This window comes from Passer montanus, unplaced genomic scaffold, assembly GCF_014805655.1.
Source record: "Passer montanus isolate IOZ18808 unplaced genomic scaffold, ASM1480565v1 scaffold55, whole genome shotgun sequence".
NCBI classification, from domain to species: domain Eukaryota; kingdom Metazoa; phylum Chordata; class Aves; order Passeriformes; family Passeridae; genus Passer; species Passer montanus.
In genome coordinates, this window is record NW_024370485.1 from 621,877 (window position 1) to 648,720 (window position 26,844).

At 44.0% G+C, this 26,844-nt stretch overlaps 1 protein-coding gene and 1 long non-coding RNA gene across 4 annotated transcripts in view; one reads left to right on the forward strand and one right to left on the reverse strand.

Annotated features, from left to right (window-relative positions):
- Nucleotides 1-2,397: 2,397 nt before the first annotated feature.
- The window catches only part of TEF (TEF transcription factor, PAR bZIP family member), a 29,728-nt gene continuing 5,281 nt past the window's right edge, over nucleotides 2,398-26,844 (reverse strand). Inside the window, exons 2-6 of one of the 3 annotated variants that reach the window (XM_039725542.1) lie at nucleotides 21,866-22,192; nucleotides 20,164-20,384; nucleotides 19,218-19,429; nucleotides 7,418-7,555; nucleotides 2,398-4,077 (exon numbers count right to left, since the gene is read on the reverse strand). In XM_039725542.1, the coding sequence (XP_039581476.1) occupies nucleotides 4,056-4,077; nucleotides 7,418-7,555; nucleotides 19,218-19,429; nucleotides 20,164-20,384; nucleotides 21,866-22,192 (920 nt within the window). In that variant the 3' untranslated portion in view covers nucleotides 2,398-4,055. The other 2 variants (XM_039725543.1, XM_039725544.1) reach the window with 2 other exon arrangements.
- Nucleotides 6,258-10,016, forward strand: LOC120510092. Its single transcript, XR_005629419.1, has 3 exons — nucleotides 6,258-6,681; nucleotides 7,539-7,681; nucleotides 7,965-10,016. It is a non-coding gene; the product is annotated as an uncharacterized LOC120510092 (long non-coding RNA).

Here is a 26,844-nt window from a genome sequence, read left to right on the forward strand (position 1 = left end):
CTTGTTAACCTTGGCAGAATTGGGTACAGGGCTAGCTCTGACCTCACAAAACCCCCCATCAAACCCTTCCCAAGTATTTTTCTGTGATATAAATCTGTTAAGGAAGGTACAATTAGCAAGGCCCCCCTCTCCCCCTCCCCCATTTATTTCACTGTCTTTAATGTTATCCTCTCTCCCTGCAAGGTCTGCAGACAGAAAGGGGTCTCCACTGCAGGCTGTGCTGCTCCTCTGCCAGCCAAATGCCCAGAGAGCTTTTCCTTTGCTCCCGTGCCTGGTGAGACCACTCTCTTAACCTTCAAATATTGGTGGGGGAAGTGGTAGTTGTTCCTCCTAGGGTAATTGGCACTTGGCAGGATCTTACTCATCTTTGTGGTGACAGGGGCTGGCTTTCTAGGCGCTTCCACCAGCAAAGCAGACTGCAGGGCTGTGGCTCTCCACCCCGCAATATTTAAAAGCCTCTAAGCAAACCAGGGGTGCAGCTGTCTTCACTCCTGCCTGGAGCCTGCCCTGCCAAAGCATTCACTCTTGCTGGGTGAATGCTGGCCTCTTCACACCTTGCCAAGCAAAGCAGGCCTGACCTCAGGGGGTTAAACACTCAAACTGGTTCACAGATGAGTGTGTCTGCTCTGCTCTGTGGAGCTGTTCAGCAGGCAGAGTAGAAAGGAAGGTGAACAGATGTGACTGCACCCCTGTCATGTTTGCTGTTACATGCACATGCTGCCAAAAGCTACAGGAAGACCCCAAGGGTATGGAAAGGCTTCCCAGCCCTCAAGATATGACACCAGCTAATGCCAGTATGACTGCTACATTCCCCAGGTCAGAGCTCATCCACCTGGGGACCTTGGGAATCATCCTTCTCCAAAGCCCTGTCCTTCTCTTCTCCCTCACGTCTCTATCTTCCTTGCTCCAAGGGATTATTTTCCCTAAACACTGGGGCCTGATCCTAGGAGCAGCCAGCAGCCAACAGTAGGGTGTAAGGGAGAGTTCTGCCACCAGTGAGCAGCCCTATCTCTCCCTTTGACTCCTGCTGTACCTATCCCCCTTGTGCCATTCACCTGTAAGCAGCCGATTCCCCTTTTTTCCCCTCTACAGCTCTTCCCAGTCTTCTCCACTTCCCACATATGCCTTGCCTGTCTGGCAAGAGCTGCCCTCCATGCAGTGAAAGAGCATTTCCAAAAGCACTGGCCTCAGCAGGAGCTGCGGGAGCTGGGCTGCGCTGCGCGGTGGGAGCTCTGGCTGCACACTGGCCCCTCCTGGAGCAGCTGGCTTGGCTGGCAGCCGCGTCCCTGCTCTGCTGCCGCTGCTGCAATAGCCCAATTAGTAGCTCAGGTGTTGCCACAGTCTTTGGCTGCAGCCCAAGAGCTAATGATGGAGCAGGTGGCAGATGTGAGGATTGCAGAAGGTGGCTAGAGATGAGGGGAGCGCATTTGGAGCAGCTTGTTAAGACCAGTCTTTGCGGACCAGCTGGGATGATGGGTTTTGCAAGGTGTGTTCTTGCTTTGCAGAAGTCTCCAAAACAACCTTCAATCTCTGAAGGACACTGCAGCTGCATTTGGCTCTGCCACCCCTCCCAGGATGTCCAAAATTATTCTGGGATTACAGCAGTGACCATAGCTGTGGTCACAGTTTTACAGCAGGAGGAAAACTCATTAAACCCCAAAGGTGTTTAATCAGAAGCAAAGTGGCAACAGGGCATTTATATGTCACTCATGTTGATGCAACATGACGATAGAGGGGAATAAATGTCATTGTCTGATGCAAGAAGCTCTGTCTTACCAAATTCCTGCACTGTGTGTCTACCACAAATGGCCTGAGGCACTTGGGAATTACTGATCCCAAAGCAAAACTATAGAAGAAAGATGGGAAGAGGGAGAGGAGAGGAGAGGAGAGGAGAGGAGAGGAGAGGAGAGGAGAGGAGAGGAGAGGAGAGGAGAGGAGAGGAACTGAAGAGTGCTGGTAGAAACTGTCTAGAAGTGTACAGTACAGTGAAGAACGTCCAACTTGACATGCAGCAAGAGCTTGAGGAGCTTTCTCCAAGCAGGTTGAAGAACTGGTTAAAAAGAGGCTTACAGCTATGACCAAAGAAGCTGTTGATGCAGTTTGACTCCTGCTGTGCTTACAGAAGCAGGAGTTTGTACCTTCTTTGTAGGCAAACAGGATTATGTCAAACAACCTAATGCCGTCATTCAGTTCTCTTGCTAATGGAAACATTGAGTATGGGCTAATTGCTGGAGCCAAAAAGGGAGGCAGGTTTTTATGATCACCATGCTGTGTTACCCTACAAGTACAAACTGCTCCTTTCAGGGGTCTGCATGAAGCAGGAGTATAGATCCAGCTCTGCTTGCTTATGCTTGAGGAGTCAGGATACCTGGATCATCTGAATCTTTTCCATCCCAAGCTCCTGTCTTTGCTGTCCTTTCCCAGGGCCTGTTTCTGCCTCTGCTGCGCTCAGTATCAGAGCTGACTTCTGTGGGAGCATTTTGGCCTTTGGGTGTCAGGTCCTCAGTGGGCTGCAAAGAAAAGGAGTGACAAAGTCTGCTCTTGGGTCTGCATCCATGATATTGATGCTTCTTTCCCCCAATGGCTCCAAAAACACCCACTGCTGCTGAAACAGCCCCATCCTGAAAAGAGCTGTGTGACAGTGGGTCTCACGGCAGCCATTTTGTACTAATAACAATAATTTTGTACTAATACCATGTCTTGGTAGGGAAGGCAGAAATGACTAATTAAAATGTTGCAGAGATAGTCATGTCATGAGAGCATTACTCAAGTGCAATTTAGCTGGGAAGCTGCAATTCACAGCTCTGCTATTACAAAAATACCACAGGGCTTAATTGGACACATTGTTGTCAAGGTATCAGGGTAGCATCCTGCTGGAACGCAGCTCCAGGCTACCCACCATCCAGACTGGGGATGGGGTCAGAGCCTTGCACTGCTGGCTCCCAAGTGGTTGGTGCCAGCTCCACCAACAAGTATAGTTTTTTTCTGGCCTAATACCAGGCAGGCCTAAGGTGTCTCAGCTTGCAAAAATACTCATAGTTCAGAGTGGTATGCTTAAGATTAGGGGAACAATATAATTAGTGGGAAGTATAGCCAAGGAAAGGAGATGGAAGGAGGGGAAAGCAAAGGGTAACACAAAGAGACAAAGCAGCCTTCCAACAGGCCAGAGAAGGGAAGCAGGAAGGACCTGGGTGTGAAGAGGACAACAGCTCCCATACCTGACACATTTCTCTCCCGCTGTTGCTGTCTTGGAAGAGATGAGCCTGGCTTCTTCTGAAAATGCCTAGTGAGCAATTATCACAAATACCTTCCCTGATACATTCTGTGACACTGGGAATCTAAATGACATATGTTGCAGGAGAGAGTGATCTTGCATGGGCTCAACAAGGCATCTCACCCCTGTGAAAAGACCCTCCCTGAAAGGCTGTTGTGGGTCCAGGCCTGCACAAGAGGCAGCAGAAGCAGCCAGGTTTTGGGAAAGGGCTGTTTTGATCCTGAGGGGCCTGGTCCAAAGGAAGAGAAAGATGTGGACACATCCTGGCATCTCAGTGTCCTGCAACCAGTGACAACAGCTCTGAGATTTTGCTGCCCCAGACTGGGAGATTAGAGGTGCAGTCTCTGCTCTGGGCCAGAGAAAATCACTTGTGTGAGGAAACACGGATGAGATCTTCCATCTAGCTGGCCTGCACATGGTGCCCCTGCAGAACTCTGCTCTGCTCTCTCAGCTCCTCATGCTGACTGCCAACACAGACGTCACACTCACCAGAGACATCTCCTTTTCCATATGTTATAAATGCCCAGTTTTGCCTCAGTTTGGCCAGCAGCAGCTCCTCAAACTTCCTGCCAAGGCTGACTGTTACTTACCACCTCTCTTCAGTGGGGCACAATGGCAAGGCTTGGCCTAAGCACAGTGTGTGCCCAGGGTCTCAGTGGTGCCAGTGGGATGCAGGGGGAGAACGAGTTTCCCCACACCTCGACTCATTCACAGGCCAGCAGCCTCGCAGCGCGTCCCTCTGAATGATGCCGAGCCAGGGAGGACATACAGTAGGACTTACTCACTGCTCTGGGATGTCAGTCCTAATGGAAAACAGCAGTGAGGAGTTAGAATATGCCATAAATATTTACTAGCTAAGGCATCCATTTCCCCCACAGTTGTTAGAAGTCCTTAGATGCTTGAAATTTCAGGATTGGACTCCATCTTCTGCTGCAGCCTCAGGAGAACTCAAGCACCATCCTAGCGACTGCAGGTCATGCCTCCTGTGCAGCGGGTGACTGCATGGCTGCCAAACCAGCCCCAGATCTGCCGAGCCCCCAGGTAACACCGTCACCTCCTGTGAAGTATGATTGGTTTGTGGATGTGGAAATAGCCCGGTGTGGTTTGAGACTGGGACAAGCCGCATTGTTCTCCCCACTGACAGGGGGCTGCTGAGAAATGCCAAGGTTTCCCTTTGCTCTGGGAGAAGCTAGCCCAGTCTCAGCCTTTCTTTCTTTGGCCCTCCGTGTGCAAACTCTGGGGTCCAGCAGTGCGTTCCTGCTCAGCCTGCACAGCACAGGCACGTGGCTGGCGCTAAGGAGACACACTTTAAATAACCACACCACAGTGACTCATGCCTTACCCAAGGCAGTCTGGCTGCTGGCATATAAAGCATGAAAGCCGATGATCTTTGAAAGAAGAGAGGATCCTACAGTGAGCAGACATATGGCTCAGTTCCTGGCCAGAAGGTGGGAGGGGTGGAAGCGCTTCTAAATGAGATAGACTGGGAGGCTGAGGCTCCCAGGTGTAGAGCAGTGGCCTCCCCAGCACTGCCCTGCTCTGTCCTCCTGACCTGCTGCCACACGTGCAGCCCCTTGTCTCTGGAATTTCCCTGAGCTAGCAGTTTCCCAAGCTGAGGAGGCTTGGGGGGTAGGGAAAAAACGTGCAGGAGCAGCACCTGAGCCCATTATGGCTGACACGGGGGGGACATCGTATGCTCTTTTGCCCTTTGCAACATTTGTCCTGTAGCACCGAGGTGGCAGAAAAGGATAGGCGGTTCTGGTGGACCTTCACCTTTCCTTCTAGCACTTCAATCATCCTTCATTTCCCCAACAGTTCCAGAACTGCCCTTCCCACCCTGCCTCCCTCTCAAAACTCTCCCCATCCCCTCAGCCCCCTTCTCACACCAGCTCCCCTCAGCACCATCCCATCCTTCATTGCCTGTCCCTTTCCTTCTCTCCAGACCTATCCTCCCACACTTCCTGTACTTCTTTTCCAGCACCCCTCTCTGGAAGGCCACTCTACAATCCCTGTTCTCTGCTTCCCTGTGCCATCTCTCCACTCCTCCTTACTTGTTTGCTGCCTGGGGCCACATCTTCCCCTCTGGCAAACAGTCACCTCTCAGATCCTACTGTGGTGTTTCCCACAGACCTCCCCACAGCCACCAACCCCTTCCCACAGCAGTTTCCTCCAGAAGCACCACAGTGGCTTGGCAGGCTGGACCAGCTTTCTGCCAGCAGCCAATGCGGAGGCCAGCCTTCATCCTGGGTTGCATCCCGCTCTCCCTCGCCTCCTCTCCAGTCTGTGGCTGGGTTGCCCTTGACAGCCACACGAGCTGCCTTCCCCAGCCCACAGGCTGTTTTCAGGGCCTGGACACCCTGGAGCTGCTCATCGGCTTTGGCAGGGTAGCGTAAATGTCACGTCCCCGCCTGTTCCCAGCCCGATGCCTGTTCCCGGCCCGAAGCGATGCCCGCGTGTCTCCCATTATGTAAGGGCTAATGTGGATGGGAGCTGGGAGCCTCGGGCTGGCTTGTGTGCCATGAATGACAGCTGCAAAAATGAGAGGGGAACTATTTTTAAACCTTCCCTTGCCCTCCTTCTCCAGCTCTTTTCCCCACAGCCTCAGCCAGGCTGTGTGGATGGCCAGCCCATGGGGGCAACTGGTCCTGCTGCGTTCTGCTGAACAGGTCCTGAGCAATTCTTTGGACTGCCACAGAGGCACATGCAGCACCTCAGCACAGGGCTGGTGGTGCCCAGAGGACGTGTCCTCTTCCAGTCCTCCTTGGCCACCAACAGCCCCCTGACATTCTCTCCTTCACCTCTCAGAGCCCTGCTTGTCGGCAGGACCAGCAGTGTTCCTTTCTTTCCCCCAGCCTCTCTCTGTAACTTTAGAAAGGTCATTCCCTCCTCCTTGAGCCACAGGGTTATCACAATTCCTTGGAGAAGAGCAGAAGGGATCTAGAAGGGGAAAAAACCTACCTTCTACTGCAGAAACATGACACCCCTGCACCACCCTGTCCCTCAGAGTGAGGGCAAGAGACAGATGGTCCGGAGCAGGGGCCTGCATAATTGTCCCATCTCCCACTGAGTCTTGTTGGCACAGGGACCACTAAGGCAGAGGCAAGGTGGGTGAGGAGCTAAGAAAGGGGCTCTGACAGTCACAGGGAGAGTTGTCAAAACCAGCAGTGTTTTGCCCCAGAATGCTGTAAACAAGACACCCCTCAAGTCAAAGCATTGGAAGAAGGCATGCGGGGGGGGACACTGCCCATGTGCTGCCAGTTTGGCTCTGAATAAAGACTCGGTTCAAGGATTTGCCCATCAAAGAATTGTCTGGGGAGACCAGCAAGTGCAAGGTACCTCTTCACCTGGCATTGCAGGTGCTTCTCTAGACACCCCTCCTCAGGAAAGACGGAGCTGGCCTGTAGCAGGTATAGAGCGGGTTTGTGAGTGGTCATTTTGAGTGTGGAGCTTGTTTAATCTAAAACAGGAGAATTTGAGAGGGGACAGCATCCATGTATCAAAAAGATATGCTAGGGAAAATGTCTAATTTGTTCTCTTAGAAGCTCATCTGGATCATAAATACATTTAGAATTAAAATTAGAAAGAAGTTCCTGGCCAGCCATGGTATAAACTTCTATGACAGCCTGTCAGGCTGGAAGGTGGGCAGAAGAAGCCTAATTTGGTAAGAGACTCAGCAGGCTGGTAGTCACTGCATGGCAGAAGAGGAGGGAGCCCAGAATGAGCCATAGACAGGTCTGAAATGAAGCTTGCAATCATGTCCCCAAACTGGTCCCCAGAGGGATTGGTACAGAGCCGAAACCGCAGTGTATTGCATCCTCTGTAGGTTGGTTACATATCATTAATGTCATGCTTCAGGGTCCTCCCAGATCTTTAAAGAGGCAGGAAAGAGGTCACCTTTTTTCCTTCTGGGTTTTTAGGAAATGAATTTCCTTCATTTCTGTAACCTCTCTGGCCACAGTAGCCACGGGGCTGGGGTGAGGCAGGGAGGAGAACAGGGTCACTCCTGCTGCTCTTAGTCAGGCTTTGGGTGTGCTGGTTTGCCTTGCTCACAGGCTCAGGACAAAGCCAGCTCTAGGGCTAGGGAAGCATTTCCCTCAGGCTTGGGGTGCTGTGGCAACCTGGGGAGCTTGAGGTGTTGCTCACCATGGCAGGCAATGCCCTTCTGGGACTCCTTGGCTGATTTCCCGTGTCGCGGGTGCTTGGGGAACACCAGAGACGCTTTTGCTCTCTCCCACTCCACTCCTGCCGCTGTTCGCATCCTCAGGTTTCTGCGCACCTTGACTGCGGGAAAGGAGAGGGTGCCTTTAGTCAGTCGGGACGTTCCCTGGGTCTTGACTCGGGCAGGCCCAAAGGGATGCAAAGCCTCAGCCCCGTGTTTCAGCGCGGCACGGAGTCCGCACTGTCATGGTGAGACCCTCAGCCTTTGCGACCTGCTACTTGTGCCTGCCCTTGTCCCCTCAGTGCGGGGGCCGCAGGGCACCCCTGCCCTGACGCGGGAACCTCCCTGGGGGCTGCGAGGAGTCAGCTCAGGGAACTGCGGGAAGCTGTCGGAGCCCGGCAGGTGCCGCAGCAGGGGCCCTGAGGGGAGGCGGCGCTGCCCGCCCGCGGCCCCGGAGCGTGTCACACCGCGGGGTGCGCCCTGCGGGACCACTGCCGTCCCAGGACTTGATGACACCAGACTTTCCTTCAGGATAAAGATTGGAGTCGCAGCTCATCCCTGGCTGCAGGAGCAGGACACCGGAGCAACCACGGCTCGATGACTGAGGCAGTATGCGAACTTAGAAGATGAGATTACTTCTCCTCAAATTATTTCCCGTTTTACACCCTATAAGGCTTTAGGAACAAATTAGCAATCATCAGGACAAAACGAATGCACCAGGAGACAACGAAGGCCGAAGCAGCACTGCCTGGGAGGCACCCGCGCCCTCTCCAGCCCGGGCGGGCTGAGCAGCACCAGGGCCGGGGCAGGGCCCCGCTGCCGCCTCAGCCCTGGGACACGCACACGATCGGCCTCACAGCCTGGCTGCTCCAGCTCCAGCCGGCGGTGAGGTGCGTGCTGAGCCTGCTCTTGCAAGCTGGAAGCATATTTCAGGAATAAAGCATACAAGAGCCAGTTTTGATCATAAAAATTGTGATCAGGCACAGAGGGATAAGGTACATGAACTCACCTCTTGCAACATCTGGAATACTGCCAGCAACTTTCCACTCCACCTCATAAGCCAGCCTCTTTCACCTCCTCTCCTTTCCTTATGGGAGGAAGGCTAGTCCCATAATTACTCTTTTGCAATTATTTCCCAGGAACACCCCACCCACTTAAGCACATGTCTGTCATAGCTATACCATCAGCTTCTGGCTTTACTCTCTTATTGTCAGTCTGCTCTCCATTTCCTCAGCAGCCTGGGACACATTTTCTCAATGGTCACGTCCAGCCAACAACCACAACCAAGAGCAAGCAAAAAGCCCCAAGGTGCTTGGCAGATGGAGCTCTTGCACATTTCTCAACCACAGCATTCCATTGCCGCTATGGAGTGCTACAGACCCAACTGGAGACAGATCCTTTCTGATCTGTGGATCTCATGTAGCCAGCAGGAGCAGAAATGAGTACCAATGCATCTAAAGTCCCACGATCAGCAGATCTTCCCAAAACACAACAGGAAGAAGGCTGAGTAAGCAGTTGTCATATTTCAGATCACTAATAGCTGCAACATTTCCCAAAGGGAACTAGTAATATAATGTGCAGAGTTAGTACATTTATAAACTCACTCCCCACCCACCCAAGAGAACATACAAGCTCCCTGAAAAGAAGGCAGTGTAACAAACATTGGTGCTGCTGCCAGCTGATATCCCAACAGGGAAAAAATGCCAAATATCCTCCACTCTGTTAAGGCCACGTAACACCAGAAGGAGACATCCAGCACAGCCTTGCATCCGCTCAGTTTCTAGGGCAAATCCTTGGCTTGGCCATGTCAAGTCCTTGGCCTTTGGTATGTAGTACAGGTCAGGCCCCTCCCTCTGAAGAGGAAGGGTTTCTGCTGTCATAGACAAATTGCCAGGTTCACTAATCCTGCCATGGCTCTGGAAGACAGCCAGAGAAAAACAACTCACAGACAGTTTGTTTGTTCCTTGCTACCACCCTCCATCACTAATCATCCAAGATACCTTTTACAAAAGTGAAGATCCAACAAAGATCCTTGCTGCAGTTTATCTAGAGAGATTATACTGGAGTACCAGTGATCTTGTCTACCTTGAAAGCATGTGTGAGATGCAGTGAATATATAGAAGACACAAATTTCTTACCAGGTTGATCTTCAATTACCAGCTTTTGGAAAAACAAAAAAACCCAACCACCAATGCAAAAAATAACGAACCAACCAAGACCCTTAACAAATCAACCAACCAACCAACCAAGGTTTAGTTAAAAAAAAAAGAATAGAAAGGTAGAGAGAAAGCTGTCCTCATGGGAAAAACTTAGTTATTCAGAACTTTACTTCTTCCAATGAAAATAAAAGGAAAATTCTGATTACTCTGTGGATGTTCTCAGCCCAAATGTAACAAAGCATGGTCCAAGTGGCTGACTTGTTCTCAGATTTTTCCCCCTACCTGAGGGTTCAACCAAGAGTCACTGCAGGACAAATACAAAACCTTGCAATGCTTTTGAAATCAGTTAATCCAGAAAAGAAAAGCAGGGAACTGTATACCTGTTACCAGCACACTTAACACATGGAAAGTGCACAGCAAGAACCTGCTTCCAAAAGGTGATCAGCTGCTTTAGTGCCTACCAACTTCACTGCAATTGCAGGTGTAATGATGGCAGTGGAGCTGTACACCACACAGTAGGCTATCTAGAGAACAAAATTACTGGATCTCAGCATAGTGGAATATACATTTTATTTCTTAAAAAGGAAGGGTACTAACAGAATTTAATACAGTCAAAATTTTACATTTTAAACAAAAGCTTTTCTTTTTCTTAAAAACCAGTTACGAGCAGAGAGGTGAGAGGATTTAAACTACTCACAAAATCCAAGCTGAAGACTTTGAGAATTCAAATCTGTGGTTTATACATTTAAAAAAGTGTAATAAATGGAAATATAAAATAATACCAACTCTGTAATAGTGAAATGCCCTTTCCTCATTAGATTGCTGTTTAAGCACCTTTATTTTCACCCATCAGCTGCCAGGAGTGTTTAGGTTTATGTACAAAATAAGCAGTTTGGGACAGAAGATTCATATATAAATTAAAACCATTCATGGCAATACAGTTTTACCCAGCTGCTTTACAAGCTTTATTATCACTTTCACTTCTATGGAATTTTTCAGTCAGGATGATCTCAAATGCTCTTGATGGACTGCTTCAAAAAGCAGCTACATATACAGGAATTATATAGACAACCTCAAGGAGTAGACATCCAAGAGATTAAACAACTTAACACACAGTAAACTAAGATCAGATTTATATCTTATATAAATACTGTGCAGATTTATCATCCATCCCACTGAGTGAATGGGACAGATCAGTGTCACATCTGAAGACAAAAAAATACTTTTATCCAAGAGGCAACAGAATTTCAAGCCAAATATAGCAGATAGGAGTTCCCTCAAATTATTCAGTTAAAAACTGTATGTGTCTGAAAAAGCTTAACAAGAACAGAGTTTTCAGAATAACTTGCACATTTGCTTAGCTGTTTCATTGCTATTTTACAGCCTAGAGACACTGAGAGAGGAGGAAAGAAAACAGAAGAAAATAAAAAGAGATGCTGTTGTCTCTGCCCACTATAAAAGTTGTGGCTTTGTCATTTATGGAACGCTGCAGACACAGCTGTTACTGGAGAGGAGACTGCTCCAGTACAGCATTAAAGACAAAGTTACATATGGCTGGAGAAAGTGTCATCACAGGCTAATCTCTTTACGTGAAGGCTGATGGATTAATCTCACCTCCTCCTCAAAACCCAAGCGTTCAGATTTCCTAGCAGACTACTTATGATTCTTACTCCACTGTTTTCTATTTTTTTTTCCTTTTAACACAAGATAGAAAAGGTCATGAAAGTTGATGAAAGGTCCAGCTGTGCAGCATCCAGTGAACATGTACTCAGCAAAACCACAAGTCATTAATCACTTTCTCTCTCTCTCTCCACACCACAACAGGAAACCTGTGTAATCTATGGACATAATGGAACTAACAAAGATGTAGACTATCTAGGTCACAAATGAGCTTCAGTAACAGTCACTCACTGTTGCACTGCAACTTGCTGCAGTCTGGCTGAAAAGTGGAGACAGATCTGTTTGAGCCAAAAGAGAGAATAGTTAAAAAAACCACACCCAACAAAAACCCCCAGCTTTAGTTTTCCTCAGTCACTAAAGTTTAAAAATAATTTAATATTGCTACTTTCCAAATGCTACTCACAAACAAATCAACTGTCCAGCTAACAGGATGGGAAGAGTACAATTATGAATGTAATCAGTGACTACTGTTAAAGAAAGACTGGAAGAGAATCAGTTCCCTCAAAATCTTAGTTTCTCTGCTTAAGTAGCTCATTATTATTTTTAAAACATTTTTTGTTGATAAAAAGCATCACAACTAGACTAGAATTCCACAACATCAATCTTTGTTTTGATTTCTGTAGTTCTCTAGGAAAGAAATAATCCCAAATCAAGCTACATGAAGCATTAACAATATTCAGATATTACAATGGAAGCACTTATTTATTACTTCATAGAACAGATTAGTTTTAAAAGTGTATTTACATGTTCTAAGTTATACAAAATACAGTATTCCAATAATTATGTTAATCACCATATTTCAGACAACTTCACATCATAGTGCGGAGGATGCATCCATCCCTGATCCTGGCCAGCAGCGAGCGCTCACCCCAGCGTGACAGGTGAGAGGTGCTACTGTGCCCCCTCAAGAAAACAAATCCCACCATCCCTTCTCACTGAAACGTAGCTGCAGATCTAGGAAAACATTCAGGCAGGGACACGAGCAAGGTTTGTTGAGACCCACAGACCAAAATCACATGCCTTAATTTACTAGACGTATGTGAAGTACATTTTAAAGTTTTTTACAGATGTTGTACAGCGAAGGGCTTCTGCTCATGCCTTAGTTAGGAAAATGAAGTAACAAGGGTTTTGGCTATATAACAGGCACCCAGATTACACTTAGTATCAACAGCCCTATAACTACAACTGGACAGTGTGCTAAGGACACAATTCTGCAGCTGCCTGCCTGGGCAGAGCTTCACATTCAATAACAGATCCTGTGAAGTCCACATGGTTCTCTATAGATATAGGGCTCTTCCCATGCAGAAATGACAGCAGAATTGAGGCCTTAGAAGATTGGGGCCTCAGGTAGTAGTTTCCTCATGAGACAGCACTGACCAGGTCACATTAGCAGGTCAAGTCCCAGCGCAACAGCACACTTAGTTGAAGCAACAGCTATATTTTCATGCCTTTCTGCAGTAACTCTTCTCCCTATCTGTATATTCCTTTCACTGCTTTCTGGACTGTGGAAGTAGGACCAAGACAAGGAGATTCCCAAGACCTAAACAATTACTTATCTTCAGTATGATGCTAAACTGAGGGGATCCAAATTGGCCTAAAATTGTAAACAGTGAGGTGTCAGTTTCAGCAATTTCACTCAGGTCAGACTCTTGCATTACTCTCCTCTTCCTCTGTCATTCTTTGCTCTCCTTGCCAAGTATCTATGTCTGTCTATGTATGTATCTACTCAAAGGATTCCTTTTTCCCTGTAGGTGTCTGAACTTCAAGAAGCTTGCATTCCAAAAGTGACTCGCGAGGGATAGTGGACTATCAAACTAACAAATTACATCTGTATGTCAATTTGCACTATGATGAGTTAAATCACTGTAATTTCTCAATTAGCATTATGTTAGCATCTCCACAGATATTTAGTTAAGCTTATTCTTTCTGCCCTTCTCCCAGTCTTCAACTGTGAGTTTATCTATCTTCACCATGTTACAATGGCAGATATACAGACCAGAGTAATTATGTGAACATCTAGAAAGTCAGTCTGAGTCTTGTAGTGCTGCAAAGGCACAACACTAGCACTAACAAATGATTTTGCTCTTTATGGATTTGGGTGTATGTTGCCAAAAATATGAGATTTATGCCCTAAGAAAAATTTGCATTTCTCATCTTGTGCTTAGCAGCTAAAACTAGAAGGGTGAACAAAAGCCTGTCTGGATTTTACAAAGGCCTGAGATACCTTCTCTCTCACTAAAAATGAAAGCACCTGATCACAAGGAACAAAGTCCTTTTATGCTCAGATGGCTTACAATACTGAAGCAGCAATATTCTCCTCTGTGCAGGTCCATTATTTTTGCCATCTACCAAAAAAAAAAAAATTTCCACATCAGTGGTTTTATAACAGTATTCCCAAAGCTGCTGGGCTTCCACTGCATCTCCCAACTTGAAATTGATTTGGTACAATTAGTAGCAGGCCTGCAGATAATGCTGAAAGTGATTTCTAGTTAGAATACCTTGGGCTTTCAAACAGCACAGCAAGGAAATGGAGAATTGTCAGAAAAGACATAAAATGTTACTGCAAAAAGATGCTTAGCAAAAAACCAAAGAACCCAAAATCATTCCTTCTCCAACACAAGTTTATAGTACACTACTTTTCACTCTGTCCATGAAGGGCCAAAAAAAGAGTTCAGATTATCTGAATATCAAAACTATCAGGACCAGTTCAGCAACACTACACCTGCAATCTGAGATGTATCCACCTGATCCCAGCACAGAATGCTTCAGAGTAAAGCAGAGACACCCAGGACTCCAGCACTTGCTAAAACTTCACAACAACCACGTTAAGAGTAAAGACTTTTTCCTGTGGGAGTTAATGAGATCTTTGTTACTAGCTTCAGTAGGAACAGATCTTGGCAACAGGTGAAAGATTTTAAGCTTCTTGGAATTTTTAGACACAAACCCACTATATGCAGATTAGATCATCATGTATGAAAGCAATACTGTATTAAAAATTGCACATTATTTATTCATAGCTGCTGTCTTCTATAGAGTAAAACAACACTCATTGTCCACAAATTTCATCCACAGTTTATAGATTTTCAAAGTTAGTACTATGAAATGGCCATGTGGTGTCAATCTTCTTCCTAATGAAAGTACAGTTGTCATGAACTGCTCTTTCCCAGCAATCCCTGCAGTGATGCTGAAAGGTGCACATGCCCTTTATTCTCTCCCCTTGGAGATGGTCCCTTTGTGGAATGGGCTAGGCTGGCATCAGGCAAACTTATGGCCTCCACAGAGTATGTTCCAAGGCTATAGAACTTCAAAGCCTAACAGAGTCAATTCAGCATCTTTTAATATTCAGATTGAGCTAAAAGAATATTTGTATTCTTATGATCACTAAGAAAACATACCCAAATTGTCACTTACAGATAGGATTGTCATCCTAGTCCAAGGAACAAAATGATATAGCAAATCATTCCAAGAGGAGCAGAAAGCTCTGGAGCAATAAATTTAACTTCCTGAGACTGCAAAAACTGAGAAAGGAATTCAGCATTGCACAGTATTTTCTGTCTGGCTATATCTGCACTCCTTTAAATAGTTACTACCTTCTCATTTATGTTTAAAGATACTGCTTCTTAATAACAACACCACCAAATTCTCCAGCTACAAAAGTTGAGCTGCACTCACCCTAAAGTGCAATTTTCCAGTTTTGCAACCTGTAGACACTTGAATCACAGATTGTGCAAATCTGCATTGTCCTACAGGGAAGCACAAATGTTTGCTAACAGTCTTCTCTGAAAGAAAGATCTAATGAACATTCACTGTTAGTTTCCACTGTGTAAGCTTTTAAGATAACAATGATAAAACAATAGAATTGCACATGCTAATCTCACTGACTGAATATTTTGCTGTTAAAATGTCATGACATACTGCAAAACCAAATCCTGTACACAATATGTAAGTTATTTAAAAGATATTCCTAAGCATAGTAGGATCCAAATGAAGCAACTCTTTGACCAGTTATTTAGCTTTTGGCTTTATGATTTAAACAGGAAGCATGACGTTTAAGAACAGCCAGGGCTAACTGAAAATTTAGAAATTATAAATGAAAAAAGTTGCTACATTTACATGCTGTCATGGTTTGTTTTGTTGCTGGTTTGCTTTTCTTAATTCATGGTTTAGGCCTTTATCACCAAAATAAAGCAAAAACCAGTACATACCAGAAAATATCAGTCCAAGTCAGCAACACTCAATATAGGTAGAGATATATGCTGCCATATCAGCAACATGGAACTAAGATATTTGTCTATTTGATAAAAATAGATTATCTCAGAGCTTTATAATCCCAAATTATAATAATACACTCATAGGTATACTTTGGTAACCAGCAAAAATTAAAAACACTTTCTTGACTTCAGTACGTCATCCATTAAAAATGACAGGTCAAAAACGACATTAAATATATAAGCTCTGTACAAAGGTTATGCTGTTAAACACTGGTTATGAATCCTGGTTTGTTTTTTTTTTTTTTTAATTAAGCTTAGAATATTAACTGCTGCTTCTCACATTTTTCTCTTTGTATTTCTGCTCTGAACTTAGGGGTAGAATCTGTTGGGTAAACATGAAGTCAAAATAATTGTTCAATATGATAGCACTGAGCTATGCTGGTAACTAGTCATGCCTCATAATTTTGGCACTTGTGCTTCAGAAAGCTTTCAAGGTTATTTTTTTTGAGGTGTATGCTATTCATCAATCTCCAGGCATGAACATACTCCTGTCTTACAAGCTCCATTTTGGCTACAAGCATGGCCCTGTACTCCTTTCCTAGAAAGTAACTACTCTTGTTCTCCCTACATAGATTTAGCTCTCAAGCTCCCTTAATACAAGAGCAAATTCTTGTTATGCTGATGAAATTCTTACAACGGAACTTCCACCTACTTCCTCCATCTTCTAAACACAATAAACATCTCCACAATCCATCCAAGCTCTCATCTACCCTCCCACACCAGCACAAGGGTCCTCACTCTTAAGCTGCCCATTGTAACTGTGGGATATCATTGGTGTTTCACCTTCAGCACCACAGTTGTCCTGCAGTCAAGAGACAGAAAATGGTAAGATGGCAACTAATAGCCATTGTTTTCCTGGAGCTAATACTCATTCGGTAGTTTCAGACTGCCAAAAGATTTGGAGATCAGCAGCTCTGAATAGCACCTTTTCCATGATTGCCAAGTTGTTAGCAGAAGAACAGATCCTTTTCCAGCAAGATACCATAAAAGAAAGGTAGCCTCATAAATGAAATAAAGGAAAAGGCAGGTTACAGCAGTGTAGCTGTGGAGCAGGAAAGCCACCGACGTGGTTTATTACATGGGTCATTTGATAGAGGTTTATTACTCTCTGTATGGCACATTGTGGTGCTTTCTGGATTATTTCAGTACATCTGCTGTAATCTTCTGCACTGAAGTCTCTCACATTATGGGCTGCTGTCTTCCCGTTGTCTTTAGTTCTGCACTCACAGTACTCCACAATACGCTACACTGTACCAGAAGTGAGCCGCAGTATTAAATAAAATTCATTATACTGCAGGGAAAAGAGTCTTAAAATATAGCAGTTCTTTATATATACAGACACTTTCATTTAAAACTCCCTGTCTTCTTCCACTCGAGTGCCAAAATGAAGAGTCACTATTCACACAGGCTGTCAACAGACTTTGAGACATGAACTTTGAGTGTCTTGACAAAACCCCAGTAGGTAAGCTTATTGTAGTTCATAGTTACAGTGAGAAAGACAGATAAGAAAGCCATATACAGAATTAAGGAGACTTTGCACTTTTCATCATGCCCAGCCCTGGGTAGTCAGATGGGGTACTTGCAGGCAAGGAGGCAGGCAGGGTCATCATCAGTTGTTTGTGTTGGGACACCTCATAGATTTCACTGCTCACTCTGAAGACTGGCGATTCATGTGTGCTTTTTAGTTTCTTTGTTTTTAAAAGTCTTTAAAGTTGCATCACTCGGAATCAGATAAGTCACTTTAAACAAAGCAAAGTGTTAAGTGTGACAATTTATTTATAACATACTTCCCACCATCACCACCACAAACCACCCTGTGAAAGAAAAAACCCCTGCTGAAAGAGTGACAATTTTTAGTATGTTTGAAAGAAATTAGACCAACACCGCATCAAGAGCCACTCTAGTCAAATTAAGAGCACAACAGCGGGGGGTGGGGCGTGGGGAGAATAGTTCAAAGCATACATTAGGTGCTGTGGATTAGCCTGCTTCTCCACTTCCTTAAGAATTCAACACAAAATTGCTCTAAACTCATAATTTCCACATTATGTTTAAAAGACAAGCTAGTCTTTAGCATAGAAAATAAACCCTAATGCTTTTCTAATGTATTTTCAGATACAGGAACTGCAACTACCCGCAACATCACCATCCCACATTTACTCCTCAATATAAATATTATCCCAGGAAGTATAGCCTAAGAGTTCTGACACAGCCCCTATCTTAAGACAGCTTCTCTTGTTAAGAGGACTTCTAGACATACACTTCTGGTAAAGCTTCTAGTTCTTGCAGTTGTAGGTCGTGTAGAAGGTCTCAACATCACACACAGCGTATTTTTTCTTTTAACACCATAAATTGTTGAAGCAGTGTTTGGTGCTGAGAATGGATTACTTCCAAGTAAGTCTTGTGTGCTAATTTTCTATCAGGAAACATGCTGGAGATAGAACCAGCAAGCGTGGAGAGACCAGATATACTGTTACACAGGAGATAGTGAGGTAAACTGTTGGCGTTTATAGTGGGTGTAGCTTATCCCATAGTGTGTTCACAAGGCAAAGGACCAAAACTCTTTCTCAACCTCTTGCACAACAGGTAAGGTGCAGTAAAATAACAGTGGCTTGTTTACTTCTTTGAAAAAAGCTCCTTCTTTCAAAGCATAAGGTGCTGGCCATTTTTTAACAGCTGGGACTCAAGGTTCAGCCTAATGAGCCAGACCTCTTTTTCTAAATCTCCCTTACTTCTCAGTTAAGTGCAACATGCTGCTTTATCAGCAGTTCAAGAGGGAAGACCCTCTAAGGAAAAAAAGAAAGGGTGGTGGTAGAAATACAGTCTAGAACCCACATCAAATTATTTTGTCCACAAATGTAAAGTGAGTGCTTCACTACTGTTCTCTCTCCTTGGTTTCTGCAAGTCACCCAGGATTAGAACCTATCAAGACATTTAGACAGCATTGTAATCTAAACTGCACTGACTCCATTCTGCATAACATTCATAGATTAACCTTGCAATACTTCTGTTTTTACAAGAAATTGAATGTTTTCCTGTCTTCCTGTCCTAAAGGTTCTCCTATTGCTCTTCAACAGGAACAGAATTCTACACAATGGATACTTTCTAGTGCCTCTGAATGGGAGAGGAAACAATTTTATGATGCTGCCCAGCAACATCTATTTATATCCTAAAATTATGTTTTACACTTTTACTGGGAGGGGGAGGTGGAATGGAGAGGAGAAAAAGAGCAAGAGTTTGAAAATTAAACAAAACAAAACAAAAAAAAAGGAAGAGAGAGAGAGAGAGAGAGGAGAGTCTCCTAGGCTCTTTCTCCACTTAAAAATGAAGGTTAGAACAGATAGCAAAAAGCTCTCTCCAGTCTGGAGGGATCCATGTTTATTTCTCCAGACAGGTGAATCTGTTCAATTGTATGACATCAGAAAATGTTCTATCAGTGTTGAAAACAGGGTTCTAAATATGGACACTAAGATTTTGGACAACAGAATGATCAGGAAAGGGCCTGAATGAGTCGTGCCAACAGAAACAGGGGTTGTTTGTGTTTTGTTGGTTTCTTTCTAGTGTAGATGCAAAATGGCAAAGCCTCCATAAACTTTATTTCTGGGAGTCTCTACAGAAGGCAGAGAAGTCTAAGAGGCTAAAACAAAGAGCCCTAACAAGGAAAAGGGTGTGCTTACAAGGGTCCGTATCTGGTCTCGTATTTAGAAACAATGTTCTTGCATCGTCCCACTTCCTTGCGCAGCTCTGCCACCTCCGTCCTCAGGGCTGTGTTTTCTTTCTCAAGAAAGGCCGCCCGAATTGTGATCTGGTTCTCCTTTAATCGCCGAGCGTCACGGGAACGCTTTGCTGCCACGTTGTTCTTCTTTCGCCTTGTCCAGTATTTTTCATCCTGTATTAAAAAAAAAAAAGCCAAACTGACAAGTGTTTTGGAGACACCTCTTTATTGTATAATGATATCCACACCGACTGCTTTATTGAGGATCTCCTCCATAGGTTTGCAGGGCTCTGACATCAAAATGGAGACCACGCAGTACTGTAAGATTTCATCTTTACACAAGTGTTCTTTTAGGATTAACCAAGTGCATCGCTAGAACTACAGAGATTTAGAGACTTGGGTATTAAGAAGCTGTTCAACTGAAATGCTTCCTTTACTTAGTTTCAATTTAGGAGTGAACTTTTACATAAAATCACCTGTTCTCTTGTCTGGGTTACTTAAATCCAGATTAGACACAATACTGGGCAAATACAGACAATGGCCTTCAAAAGTGCAGGTGATGAGGATTTGACTTGATAGTTCTTCTAATTTCTGTGTCTAGCATGGTCAGTTGCTCCTTGACAGTAATTAGCTCATGATACCAAAACCTGCAAACGGGCAAGCACAGCAGTTGGCGTGCCAATTCTATTCTTGGCAGTGCTTCTGCCCAATCATGTAGGTAAACTGCATTAGTTCCGTATGTCAAAGTGTTTGGACAAAGAGTCAAGCTTTTATCAAGGCCTAGAAGAGTTTGCAGCAATAAATCTGTTACCTTTTGCTCATCTGGGACAAAAACCTTCTTGGCTTTTTTAATCAGAAGAGTCAAACTTTTATTAAGGCCTAGAAGAGTTTGCAGCAATAAATGTTACCTTTTGCTCATCTGGGACAAAAACCTTCTTGGCTTTTTTAATCATAGGTTGTGGTTTCAGGTCCTCTTCAGTAAACTTGTGTTTGCGAGGATTGAAGAGCTCACCACCAGGCACGCTGGACAGCACTAAATCAGCAGGGTCGGGGTTAAAATTCACCTCAACTTCTACGCAGTCAGGATCAATGGGGCTGGGTGTATTTCTCTCATTTTGTGGTGGGGACTCTGGCAACAACAGGAGAAATTACAATATACTCAGCAGGATGAAGGGAATCACAAAGAAGCCAACTTTATTGCCCTGTGGTGAGAAATATCTAACAGAATTAGTTGGTGCTTCCCTGAGGTGTGGTGGGTGCTGCTGTACTGCTGGTGGTACAGAGAAAGAGTTCAGTCCAGTCTGTAATATAACTCCAGGAGCATATGCCAGAATAACAGACATGAGTAGACAGATGCAGGACAGGAGTTAATACCTCCTTGGCAAAAACCACATGCTTTGCACACATAAAAAGCACCTACAGCAGCAGTAAGAAGGGAGAAGCTTTTATCAGCCTGAGTTTTGTACCACACAAATCCTCACAGAAACAAGCCAGCCCAAAGACCCGAGTCCCTGGGACCTTCAAAGGTCAGACAAGTACACTTTCAAACAACTGACTAAATAAAAGAAGATTTGCTACAAATTCAACAGCATTCTTCTTCTTTGCCACATAGAAATAAATGCCCCAACAGAGAAGTCTGACACTGGTAATATTCATATGAGCTTTATCATATTAATCTATTGTTTACAAAACTTCATACACATGAGTTGCAAAACTGCATGTCACTGCAACGTGCAGTAGTGATCAATAAATAAGTTTTGCATATACCACCTAGAAAAAAGCCACACCCTGTAACTTATGGAAGGGGCACCATGTTATCTCTCCCACAGATTCACAAAAGAGGTCCAGAGCAAAATGCTTTCTGTAAAGCTTGCTCACAAAATAGTACTGTCATGGCTATCATGTTTAAACTCCAAACCTAGGGCAAACTGAGCAGCTGAATTCTTTAATAGAGAAGATCTCTATACTACAAATGAAATTTTTTACTACCATTTAAGCACAGTTTTGTTTGTCTGTTCCTCCATTCCCACTTCAAAGCACCACAGAACATCAAACTGCATCATTAAAACACCTTTTCCAAGTGTCTGTTTTCACATTTCCCAGGCTACCACAAAAAAGATTACTTCATTGTTTTTTTATTGAACATTGTTATTTGAGGTACAGTAAGTTCACATAAGTTCACCCAGCCAGACCAAGGTAATAAAAATTACTTGTGACAAGTTATCAAATCTGTTGTAAAATAACCTGAGAAAGTATTTTCTCAATTTGTCCAGCTTCTTACTGTATTAGCAACACCAAGAAAGCAAATACTTGATGTTGCTACTTCAGCTCTTATAATTTCAAAAGCAAAGCAGATGGACCACTGATAGACAAACAGACTGCACACTGATAGACACTCATTCTTTATAGGACAGGAAGAGGTAAAGAAAAGCAGAGGCAGCATCTTCATGAATTAACACATGAACTAAGGCTCTGTGTTGAGCATGTTTAAGTGTTTAACCTGCCACAGCAAACACTGACAGGTTAGCATATCTCCTCTTTGATCTAAAGAGACACCTTTTAATATGAGAACAACAGAAGTCCCTCAGAACCCCATATTATTCCATCTACCTGTGCTGGAGGCTGCTTCAGATTGCTGATAAACTGCAGTGGAAGAGGATGAAGCAGGAGAACCAGTGGAAGCACCGGCAGATTCCTTCCCTTCCAGCTCAGCCACGGGCAAGAGTGGATTCTGGTTCAAATCCAGGTGAGTAGGGCTGGAAGGAATTCCATTCTCCAGCAGGAACTCATCCAGATCCATGTACTCCAGGTGGAAAGACTCGCCATCATAAGGAATAGTTTTGTCCCAAATGGGTGGCATGAGGGAAGCTGAGACTGCCATAGTGCTGGCAGCTGCTGCCTCATCTTCTTCAAGCTTTATTTTCTCCTTCTCTTTATCTGAAAGATACAAGTAGGTCACTGTACAAGCCGAAACACAGGACAGACTCAAGGTTTAAGAGTCCAACAAAATCCCCATGAAAGGAAATTCAGAAAGCTCATGGTTCTGCCTCATGACATGATCTGGAAAACCAGATGTTGAAAATCAACATTTACATATGGAATGCTCCCCTGTGATGGCTGGGCCACAGGCAGCTGAGCAGCCTTGCAGAGCAGCATCTTTGCTGTGATAGCTTACCAAGGGCAGATGAAGTGCTGCACAGAGCTGATTAACCATCACTGCAAAACAGCCTGGTTTTCACATACCCATCTCAGAAGACAACAAAAGTGAGTGTCCCTAAGCAGGATTACATGGGAAACCATTAAGAAAATTCTGAGGAAGCAGAGTAGCTTATTCTATGCAAAAAGAAGGAAGGTGCAGAACAATAATTTAAATACAAACGAGAGAGGAATATGTGTTTTCAGATTACATTTGAAAATCAGTCAAAAGGTCCATAGGACACCAAAGACTTGGATGCCTATTGTTCAGCATTTTAGAAGCATTTCTCTCTGAAATGACTCAGCATGTCCACAGAAAGCATTTTAGCTCCAAGTGCTGCTCACTATAGATAGCTCAGAGTACCTACATACAATTTTCACTCTTTGGGGAGATGTCTAATAAGGCACACTCCCACATCACACCCCCAAGTCACAAGAGACTGATGAGTTTTTCTCCATTTACTGTGCTACAGTGCACATATTACAGAAAAATGGCTGTTTCTATGTTCCCCATAGCTACTGAATCTTAACAATTGTCTGGGACAGAATCCAAGCAGAAAACTCAAGTTATGGAATAATTACATAATTTAAGAGATAAAAATAAGCTGTCAGAAAAAAAAATTAAAAATCCAAGTCATTTTTCTGATCCAGTTCTCCATGCAGTTCTATCAGCAGTGAAGGAGGCATTCCAGAAGCAGTGCTAGTACTGCCAGCACTGCTGTCAAAAGGAAGGGACAGTCACCAGTTGTACCCTAATCACCTGCAAACTGGGCATTACCATGGAAGCCAACAAATACTCAGTTCAGTGGAACAGGAACTCCAAGGACATATGCTGGGCCAGTTTGGATCTCCAGTATTAAGAGAGATTAGCCCAACAAAATGCACCAATCTTTGGCATTAGGGTTTTCTAGACTGGCTACAATATACTAAAGGAGCATTTTTCTTTATCGGGGGTGGAAGTGGGGGTGAAACTCGGCTCTAAATCAGAAAAGCCTATTTATATAAAACCTATTCTGATAAAAGTGGCATTCCTTCCACTGTTGCCTTAGCTGGTGTGGATCTGAGATTGAAAGAGCTTTTTATGGCTTAAAGACAGTGCTGCCATACAAAGTAAATTATCTACCGTATTCTGAATATTTTATACAAAAGAAGATACTGATTTTAAACCAAGCAGCTGAGAAAGTATTCACCAGCCACCAGTCTGGGATCAAGAGCAAGCACCTAAAGGACACATTAAATTCAGCCCAGTGGCTCCTGGACCTAAGCTTTGGTAATATCACCTTGCAGCTTTTGGCCTTCTCCTTGCCACTTCACGTGCTCCCTCTAAACCACCATCTTCCAGCTCCTATTCCTGCTATAAACTCCTTTTCACGGGGAGTCTGCAACTTTCCTTTTCCTTGGGTAAAGCAAACATGCAGGTTAACAGTAATGATGTAAATAACCAGAATGTTCCTAAACAGCTCCTACTTGAAACCAGTAAAGAAACAGCATCTACTCCATATATAAGGAGGATTTCCCTTACTACTGGAGCACACCCTGCCAAACTGGAACCAACATTTCACCTGTGAATAGAGATTGTGTACTCCCCAACATTTCACAGTGCCCAGCACAACCAAACCCAGATTTGTACTGGATGTTGTGGAGATATCCTAGTAAAGGGAGCACCAGAACAAATCCAAGCAACAGTAATGAATTATTTGTAAATAACTATTTTTAATTAGCATGATAAAAAACTTGTGAAATGTCAAGTCAAAATGTCAACTAAAAAAAAGAAAAAATTATTAACTCTTGAAGACAGTATACCATTATAAGTTATGCCAGTTTTAATATAAACCAGCAGTGCTTTTTTTTTGCCTTTTTATTAGCTGTTTTGCAACAGCTAATACAACACCTCCAAGACAGGAGAAAAAAAAATAAAAACAACCTGATTGTTAGACTGAATATATGGCTTAAAAATATTTTCAGAACGTAGACGCTAAAAAGACGACACCACTGGCACATGTGGCTCTTGTCAGATCTTTTAATGCCTTCTGGATGTGCATGATCATCCAGCTGTCCTGCAGTAACCTGGAAACACCGTGGTTCCTCCAGTTTCCTCTTGTGATTGTCCCTGGCTCACACCAGATTAGATCCTTCCTCCACGTGAGAAAAGCATCTGAAATTTTTTGTCCTTTTGCTACAAGCTGACAGCTCAGCGAGCACTGGGCCCCCCCATACTGTCTTTGTTTAGCTATGCTGTCTCTCTCTCCTCCCTCACTTCTAACAGTATCTGAAATAAAATAGCAGAAATTAACACATATTAGGAGCTCATCTGTTTCAAAGATGATACATAACATGGTAAAACCTTTGTATGATCATTTTTGCATTGATGTTTTCCCACGGGCTTTCTTTCTATTCATTTAATCTTTATTTCTGCCACACAACATCCTGCTTGGGTGCACAACATCTAATGAAACACTAATTAGCTTCTTGCATCTTGAGGGGGAAGTTTCTGCCTACCTCAGCACAGAGACCTGAAAGATTAATTCTCTTAAGATATTTATAGTGTAAACAGGTATTACCTGACAGTAGAGCTGCAGTATCCTAAGAGGCTCCATTTGCAGCGATTCAAGGTCACCCTGATAAATCTGGACTGTACTTCTGCAGATGATGGCTCATGTCTGATTTAGCCCCCTCATTCTGCCACTGTGACCTATTAACTGGGCTGTACATTTGCTGTTAACAGTGAGGACACCGTCTGTGCTCAGTGACTTCAGTGGACCATTCCAGTTACTGAACTGTTGGAAATACTTCTGTTTCAACCAAAAGCAGCAGCATGAAAAGAGCTTTATTCCCTGTCCTGGTTTTTCCTCAAAACCAAAAAACCAACTAAACCAAAATCCAACCAAAAGATTTTGGCCAGCACGCTGTCAAGAGCTAGCCCAGCCACAAACAGAACAAATACTTATTTGACAAACTTCCTGTTCACCAAAAAAACATGGTCAAATTATACTGAAATCGCACTATATATATATTAAAATATATATATATATAGGCTGATTGCTCCCTAAGTCTTTAGTCCCACTTGTGAGGATGGAACAAGGCAGGCTGCAGAGCTCCCTGTCCCTAGTGCCCATTACTGTGATGTTTGCTGAGGCATTTCTCCTGCCACAGCAGCATGCAACTGGTGATTAAGGCATCCTTTGGAGTGCATGCAGCAGCTCCTTACTAATGGAGGAGACCTACACTCCTGCTCCAGAATAATAATTGCCTTCCCTTAGCCCACAGGACTTTCCCTGTTTTTATAAAAATATCATTATTTTTATTTATTTAATCCTTGCAACATACACAACAGTAACTCCCAGCAAGGCTGGTGAGCTGTGCCTGCTCCATGGCAGGGCATTCCAGGGGATGGCATTCTGCTGGAACTGGCTGACCTCCCTCCCTCCTCTGCTGCTCAGGAGGATTAGAAAGCTGCTTGCTTGGACTGGGGAGTCAAATTATTCTCAGCAGTTGGAAAACCCACAGGTAGCTTGCAGAGACTGCAAATGGACAGACACTGCAGCTAGCTGATAGAATTCCTTACAGAATAAGACAGAAAACTGTGGTTTTGTCAATAGGCATTCCAGACAAAAGTGCAGGGTCTTTTCTCAAAAAGTTTGCTGAAAATGCACCACTGGATTAAGTGAACAAGTAAATTTTTTACATGTTGAGTGTATCACTGTTAAAAGAACAGAAAATAATCAAGGACCCTCTAAAGTCAGTTGAGTCTCAAGTCTACTGACAAGCCTTTTGTAAATCAGGAGTAACTACCTGCTGACAATGAAGGCATTCTTTCGTCTTAAATATGCAAACAAAAAAGTATCAGAGACCAAAATAAACAGAGAGCAACAAGTTCCACAGAGTGTGAAGTGAAACAGAACAAGGTGAACTAAAGAAAACCATGGAGAAATTTTAAGAACAAGAACAGCCTGAACTTTGTCACACCATGAATGGAGATGGATAATCAAGATGAAATGGACTCTCCAGCCAGCTTCAGAGGCTCCAGCTGAACACCTTCAGGAGCTGGAATGGGGTCATCTAGTAATCAATCTAGTATCAAATGTTTCTAATTTTAGAAAAATGCACTACGTCCCAATCACATTAATTTCAGAATTTTACATCTCCATAGGCCACATCACATGATTCTGAACACAAAAATCAGCCCCAAGACAAAGTCACTAAATCCCTATCAGCAACCATACATGAACTGAAATTGCTCCTGCTGGCACTAATGTCTTTAAAAAGGACTGGGTGCAAAAATATCTTAAGAAATCCCATTATTTTGTAGATTCAAGATTCTGTGTGCTGCAGCATCCTGCACCATAGCAACATAACTAAAACCTTTATCACAAGCTGACTTATTTTTCTTTTTT